Raw genomic sequence first — 8,297 nt, forward strand, 5'->3', positions numbered from 1 at the left:
GGAGCCGTAGGAACATCCAAATATAGGGGCACAGGATTGTGATCACTAAAGAGTGGCAGTGAATAATATTAAAAGTAAAAGTAAGCAAAAATAAAGGAGCTGAAACAAAAACTTAAATCAATGATCGACATACAACTCCTCCCCTTGATCGTCGGAACAATTGTGGATTTGGGGAAATTTACTAACTTGTCCCGAGTAAATACCAGATTATGTGAGTCCAGGAAAGCACCAGGCTTGAGACCCACCTTAGAGAGGACAAAGTCGAAGAGAAGACAAATAAAGTCCCCTGCGAGCTAGATTAGTTCCCTCCCAGTTACCCTCCCCCACAGTGTCTTAAGAGCCAAATCAAGCCGGTGGACACAAGTGCCCATAACAAGTGTCGCCCTCCCCCCAACATCATGGAAGTTAATTTAAACTAATAGAGGGGAATTTGGGAATGACATCAACCTCTGCATCATCTCGGCCTCCCAGCAGAGGTCACAGATATATTCACTCAGCTCAACTGCAACAGATGTGATCAGTCTCCAGAGCCCTCCCTGCTCCAAGGGCTCTGCTGGTATAAAGTAGTTAGAGAAACCTTCTAGAAATGAATATTCTAGACCTCCCAAGGTGCTTGGAGGCAGATAATTTGACAGCTCTTACCAACTGTAGTCATCGAGGGTTAGTAAACTTAGCAGAAAAGTCCAACAATATTCCATGACAGGAGTGTCCATCCTATCGAAGGTTGTAAAGTGGCTGCTGAAGACGTAGGCAGGGCCGGGGGCAACGAAGGGGGTCATGAGAGCTGTGTCAAGTGCATGACTCCACTGCACTCAGAGGAGCAAATCTAGTTGTAGCACACCAGAGAGGGGAGTGCCTAGAAGCCAGCCATGTGCTCAGTGGGGGAGCCCCGCCCACCGGAACCGGAGGTGACCAACCCTTTCAGGCCTATAGAAATATCCCAAGGGGAGGGCAACTATACGGGGCGGGACACATATCTTCAGTGAGGTAGGGCTGACAGTATATCAGCCACAATCCGGGATTGTTAAAATTAACCACCACACAATCCTCTGACCATAGTGACCTGTCTGAGTCCACCTAACTCACTTTACAGGCCATAATGACAGATTCCACAGCCCCCAGCCTCGCTGAGTATGTTACTTTAGCCAGTGCACCAGCGTGTCTTTGAGCTCTATGAAGGTTTCACCAAAGAAGGTGGGGCGGAGAGTAAAATTGCCTAGCATGGCAACATAGGGAGTCAGCAGTAGACTGAGCACAGCACCAGGATTAATGGAGGGGGGCAGGGTACGTAAACTGTCCAGTTTACTTGAGACCGCACAGGGGGGACAGGCAACTATACTACGGAAGCCTCTGTCAAGCTCTTCAACCCAGGAAAATTCAGAGAGGAACCATCACACCGGGCTCACCTCTGATGTTGGGGTCTGTGACAGGATGGATAAGGTTGGTGGACCTCTACTCTACCATAGGTAGGCTCTGCTCCTGGTGCGACCCCCTCCCCAAACTTATATGAGTCAGAATCTCCCACATCCTGCCATGAAGGGGGTGAAACTAGCCAGAATGGGGTCACGATTCTTAATCAGAAATGTATTAAGTTCAGTTAGCAACTACTTACTGGGGATTGGCCTCCCTCTACACAGATGGGTAAGGGTCAATTTGAGCTGACGCATTAACCTTGGAATGATTATTTTGAGTTGCGAGGCAACCCTTCCTTTTTCACTTGTGTCTAGGGCTAGCCACCAGGGATGAAGTGGTGGGGGGCTGAGTGTGACCCTGTCTAACTACCCCCTGTCATTTGCTCTGATTGCCCTGATGAGGCGACCCAGGAGCCCTGCTAGAGGAGGGCAAACAACAAATGGGTATGGAGAGGCTATCCCTGGACAAAGATAGCCTTCATTCACCCAGCTCAATTTCTTTAGATATTAACCCTACCGCTCAATTTAGGAATCCCTCTGTAGTGTAAACACAAGGGCAGCTGGCAGGGGTGGCAATTAGGTTGAAGACCCTTTCTTTTTCCCCATGTTTGTAGCACCCTTAAGTACAATTGAGACCCCCTGGTTCCACACACAAATGGAGGATAACCCTTCTCAGCTGGACTCCAGTAGTACAAAACAAGCCCCCACAACAGCAGCCAACCCGGGCGTGATACTAGTAGCCTCTAAGGGTGTAGCCATGAAAGGATGTAAATTAACAGCTAGGACTTTGAAACAAGGTAAGAGAGCTGACTAAATAAACAAGATAATCCCACTTCCACAGTCATCAAGTTCTAAAGTAAGTAATCAGGCCATCAGGTAAGTCCTCCCCCACGACAAGCTCCTCTCCTTACCAAAGTTAGAACCAAGGGTTATGACTTCGCCTGCCTCTTCCTGATGCTGATGGGTGCAGGACAGGCCCAGACTTGGCCCGGGCTTTGCCCAGGCACAGATGTGCATGTCCTGCACAGTGAGGGGAGAGTTTGCGCTAAATGCACGAAGGCCCTGCCTCCCCCTGAGAGCAGCTGCAAAAGATTTTGGGCACGTTGCAACCTGGGACTGAATTTGAACCAAACAGAAATTCAACATCCAGCCCCCAAACAACACAGCGTCCCATGCAGCAAGGGGAGAGGCAGACCTGCATGTGTGATGGTGATGCCTCCTCCTGAGATCAGCTTCAAAAGATTTTGGACATATTGCACGCTTGGACTGCAAGTCCTACAAGGGTGATATAGGACCATACAGAAGTCGCCAGGCAGTCCTCGAACAACACAGCTCACTGAGTCAATTCTCTGACTGTATGACTTCAACCCCTACCTGGAGTCCCACAGAGCACATGTTATTTCACATCATTGTGCACCCTTCCCTAATTTTTCCAGGTTCTTTGTTGTGTTCATCAGCTGTGGTACCTTTGCTTGTTTGGTCTTTAGGCCCTTTAGGCTTGAGATACATCCATCTGCCTCAATCGCTCTATCTACTGCATTCCTGAGGGCTTGGCACAGGAAACTAATATCTAGCCACGCTCCATCATCTTGGTCCTAAGAGTGTTATGTGAGGACTAAGCAGCTTGTAAAATATCTTCTGTGGACGTTGAGGGGTTGAAATCTTCTGGCTTGAGGTTCTCTTGGAAACTCAAGGATAGGTCATAGGGATACATTTTGTGACGGATCTACTGAAGCAAGGAGACTGGATGGTCAGGCTGGACCTCAAAGATGCCTACCTGTCCATTCCCATTTTTCCACCTCACCGCCGTTTCCTGCAATTGCAATGGAAAGGTCGGTGGTACGAGTATTCAGCCCCTTCTTTCTGGCTTTCCTCGGCTCCATGGTGCTTCACCAAGTTGATGAAGCCGGTAGTGGCCCACCTGCGGGAGCAAGTAGTGTGCATGAATATTTACGTGGATGACATCCTAATCATGGCGCAGAGCCCGGAATTGGGGGCTAACCATCTTCAAATGGCAATGTCCCTATTGCAGAGTCTGGGCTTTGTGATTAATCACGCCAAGTCTGCACTAATTCTGGCACAGAGGACGGAATTTCAGTGGTTTGTGATAGACTCTCAGTCGGCTCAATTGAGCCTTCCCAAATCGAAGTTGAAGGATGTCAGGAAAGAGATTATGTCACTTCTCAGCAAACAGCAGGTGTCTCTCAGACCTATTGCCAGAATAGTGGGCCTGCTAACGTCATCCACCCAAGCGATCTTCCCAGAACCACTGCATTACAGAGGCTCAAGATCCAACATTTACAGAAGGGTCTCTCTTACATGGACGTGGTTCCGCTAACTCAGGAGGTGAGAGACGAAATGCAGTGGTGGCTGGGTCACGTGGAAGCGTGGAATGGAAGAGCCATTTTCGGATCTCAACCCGAGGTAGTCATCGAATCAGACGCCTTTCGTTGGGGTTGCGTTTGCGCTGCGGAGATATCTCCACAGGCGGTCGATGGTCGCCCCAAGAGCTGTCGTTACACATAAATTGTCTAGAGCTCCTAGCGGATTCTTTTGCGGTTAGGACTCTGTCCCCCAAACAGACTTCGTGTTGCATCCTTCTTCGGATGGACAACATTTCAGCTGTCAGGCACATAAACAAGTTGGGGGGAATGAAGTCATCTCTTCTAGTGGAGATTGCCAAGGATTTTTGCCAATATTGCCTGCAGCGACAGATCACTTTGATTGCGGAGTATATTCCGGGGCAGTCCAACCTAGTGGCGGACTGGATTTCGAGACATCTCAGGGATTACAGCGATTGGCGACTACGTCCGACAGTGTTTCAATAGTTACTGAACCTTTGGGGTCAGTGTCAGGCGGACTTGTTTGCGTCCCGGTTGAACTGCCAGCTTTCACGCTCCTCAGTTCTTCTTCAGTACCCAGCGGCAAAAGCAACCAATGCCTTCCTTCAAAACTGGTCGGGAGCATTGAACTATGCGTTCCCGCCGTTCCTGTTAATTCCCAGGGTGAGGTTACACATTTTCAAGCAACAGGTGGAGGTGATACTGGTGACACCCCTGTGGAGGCCGCAGCCCTGGTTCCCTGTGTTACTAGAGATGAGCTGCGACCTCCCCAGGATGCTTCCGTGGTTGGAGTTCCTACTTCTGGGACCTCACAGGGAACAGCATCCTTTGATCATAGAGGAGAGACTGTCCCTGATGGTATGTCGGCTTTCCGGCAACAGTGGGAAATGCCAGGATTTTCGGAGACAGCTTCAGCTTTCATCAAGCAAGCTTGGGCTCCGTCAACTAGGAAGTGGTACTCTTCAGCCTGGAAGGGCTGGATGGATTGGTGCCTGGAACAACACTTGGATCCCGTGGGGGCAGACCTACACCATGTTGTAAATTTTCTTTCGGATAAAGCGGCCGAGGGTTTGGCATACCGGTCGGTAAATAATTTTAGGTCGGCCATCTCGGCGGGACATAATCAGGTGGATGGAAAACCTATTGGTAATGGTATGCATCCACTGATATGTAAGCTTCTTAAGGGTATACAGGTGGCAAACCCACCTAAACCCAACTACTCTGGCTTATGGGACATCTCACTTGTTATCTCCTTATTTAATAACTGGCTGGTGAATAATCTTCCATCCCGGAAACAGTTGTTTGCCAAGCTGGCAATGCTTCTATGGCTTTCAGAATGCAGGCGTTCAACTGATGTACATCATTGAAACTTACAGGTAGAGTATTTACTCAGGAGGGAGTTTCTTTTACTATCACAGGTCGTACGAAAACTCTATCTAGACATGTGACATGTAATGCTTTTCCAAGCAATCAGAAATTATGTGTTGTGAATTGTTTAGAGGAATACGAGGAATGTACTAGGTTGTTGAGACCTGAGGGATCTATTCAACTGCTCCTTGCAGTACAGAAACCATTTAAGCCGGTGTCGGCAGGGACTATTGCCAGATGGCTTCGCTATATTATGAAAGAGGCTGGTATTGACATTCAGAAATTTGGGGCACATTCAGTACGAGGTGCCATGGCATCTAAGTCTTACATGTAAGGTTCTAACATTCAAGATATTATGCATTGTACTGATTGGTCTGCAGAATCGACATATAAACAATTTTATTATAAGCCGGTGGGAGACATAACATCTGTTGTCTTTAATCAAGCGTTAAACTAGCATAATCCGAAGCCTCCAGTCCTGTAATAGAATCAAAAATTTGCTAGCATTCGCGCCAAGAATTTTTAATTCTATTAAGGACACGGAGGCGAGGATTATCCCACCCGGCTATGTACAAGGTTATTGTTCATATTACCCACCCGTGCTTAATGAGATGATGAGGATTTTGATACACAGATATTACGTGTTGTTTATTTTTTCCTAGGTGCAGACAAGAAGTCTGAATAAGAAGTTCCTCCAGTTGAAGATTACAAAATGGATCTTGGTTCCGTATTAACTTCCATGTTGGAGGATTTTCTTCAGTTATTGTTGATATATGGACTGTTGCAGTTCAAGCAAAGAAAGAGGATGATGGGATTGGGCTCAGGGTTCTTTAGAGGGCCAAGGAGGCATTACTATTGCAAAGCATCATGGACAATGTAGTTTGTTATAACTAATTGAATGTTTTTTTGGGCTGCTGAGTTTTATACAGTAAAGAAAGAGATATCATAATCCTCGCCTCTATGTCCTTAATAGAATTGAAAATTCTTGGCTTGAATGCTAGCAAATTTTTGATTCTTTGTTATTTCTGACTTCTATGAAGAAAAGAATACGGCTATTTTCTAACCGCCCTCCTTTGCGAGATGAGATAATATCCCAGAAGCATTTTCACGAGAGTACGTGATTCACTCACATTTAAAACGCAAAGGTAGTACCTGGGTAGAGTATGTCACTTTCTTTTGCAGAGCATTGTTGGGTAAAGGGCAGCAAAGTTAATGATTTTTAAGGTCTCTTGGATTTGATTGCATGGGAGCACTTGTCTGATAAATGTTCTCCAGAGCTGCGCCAGCACCTGATTGATAGCAAGCTGACTAACCCTAGGAAGCTTGCTGAGGAGGCGGACCGCTGGGTCAATACCAGGGTCCATAAGGGTCACATGGGAGACTCAGCCAAAGGTGGGCAGGGTCCCCAGCAGAACAGTGGGGGGGGGGAGGGTAAACAGAGGGAGTCCTGCAGAGTGCCCCAAAGTAATTCCCAAGGGAACAAAGGGAAAGGTTCCCAGCCTCCCCCTGACAAAAAGCCTGTGGTCCCAAAGGTAATCCTGTTCCACAGGGACCCCTGAAATGTTACAGATGTGGGGACCTGGGTCATAAGGCGAATGATCCAGGTGCTGCCTGTTTGGTAAACCAGCACACACCGTTGCTCCACCCCGGCAGATGGCTAGTGTAGCCTTTGGGGAAGAGGTAGAAGTCCAAGGTGGGTGGGGGCCCGCAGAGATGTCCCTTGTCTCTTTAGGAGACTGTGAGGTGGTCCCAGAGAACCAATTGCCCAACAACACTAAAAAATATGGGCAGTGGGTGACCATCAATGGTCAAAAGGTGGAGGCTCTTAGAGACACAGGAGCCAATGTGACAGCTGTCAGGTGTCACCTGGTGTCTCAAGAGCAGGTTGTCCCACGTGCATTCTGCCGAGTTGTTAACGCCGACAACACAGAGAGTCATTGCCCAATGGCTCAGGTTCCCTTTGAGTGGGGGGGGGGGGGTCTCTGGTACTCTTCCGGTAGCTGTGAGGCCCGCCATGCCTGTTGACTGTTTGTTGGGAAACGAATTGGAGCGCTCACCTTGGAAGAAGGTGCTGAAGAGTACTCACCTGAGGATGGTGGGTCTGCCTGACTGGGCGTGTGTGACCACCCGGTAAATGGCAGCCAGTAGGGGTGCTCAAGAGGACCTGGAGCCTGAGAGGGAGGCCCGGGATCTTGCCTTGGAGAGAAGTGGCAGGGGGTGCGGGAATCCGGCCCCTGAAGTTCTCACGGCCCAGGAGGAGGTAGACCCTGAGGGGGATGCCCTGGAGCCTACCGGGGAACAAGTAGCTGAACTGGGGGACCTGCCTGAGCTGACCCATTGGCAGCAAGAATGAGGACCCTCCTGGGAGGAATTCTACAAGGAGCAGAGAGAATGCCCTTCTCTTGAGGGCTTGCGGCAGCAGGCTGCAAGCCAGGCAGCAGGTGATCAGTCTGGGTCACATTGGATCTATTGGGAGGAATGGTCTCCTGTATAGCGAGCCGAAGGTTGCTGAGCCTGGGTCAGCCCGTGTGCTGGTGGTACCCCAGCGCTTCAGAGTCTTCCTACTGGGGCTGGCTCATGATGTGACATTGGCAGGACATTTGGGGCAGGACAAGGCCTTTGAGAGGCTTGTCACCCACTTTCATTGGCCCCAAATGCGCAAGAGTTCAGACACTCATTGCAGGACCTGTCAGACTTGCCAGGCAAGTGGAAAGAGTGGGAGGAAGCAGAAGGCTCCTCTCCAGCCATTCCCTGTGGTCAGTACCCCCTTTGAGCGGGTGGGGATGGTCATTGTGGGGCCACTGGACCCAAAGACAGCCATGGGCAACAGGTACATCCTGGTCTTAGTCTTGGATAGCCAGAAACCGGTCCTAGGATGCTTGATCCCGGTCCAGGAAAGACATGGCTCGTCAGTTCGGACTGGACTGTTCCCATGAGGCACAGGGTCAAGGCTGATTTGCATATGGCCATGTCTGAACTGGGCTGGTGTGGAGGGCAAAAAAACGATGGATTTAGGCCTTGATCTCTGTACTGTGGTGAATGTATGACATCGTTCTGCATTCTGTCCATCAACTGTTGTTTTTGCACCCGGTACCTGGAAGCCACACCTCTGAGGACAGTGACGGCCCCCGTGGTTGGACGAGCACTGATGGGAATTTTCTCACGAGTAGGATTC

The 8,297-nt window shown here is 49.2% G+C and overlaps 1 protein-coding gene across 1 annotated transcript in view; it reads left to right on the forward strand.

The window, feature by feature from the left end:
• The window catches only part of LOC144768892 (uncharacterized), a 195,605-nt gene extending 189,749 nt beyond the window's left edge, over positions 1-5,856 (forward strand). The window contains exon 5 of the mRNA XM_078652906.1: positions 5,785-5,856. Coding sequence (XP_078509032.1) covers positions 5,785-5,856 — 72 coding nt within the window. The remainder of the gene's footprint in view (positions 1-5,784) is intronic.
• Positions 5,857-8,297: the final 2,441 nt, after the last annotated feature.

The sequence above is a fragment of the Lissotriton helveticus genome, chromosome 7, assembly GCF_964261635.1.
Source record: "Lissotriton helveticus chromosome 7, aLisHel1.1, whole genome shotgun sequence".
In the NCBI taxonomy this organism is placed as follows: domain Eukaryota; kingdom Metazoa; phylum Chordata; class Amphibia; order Caudata; family Salamandridae; genus Lissotriton; species Lissotriton helveticus.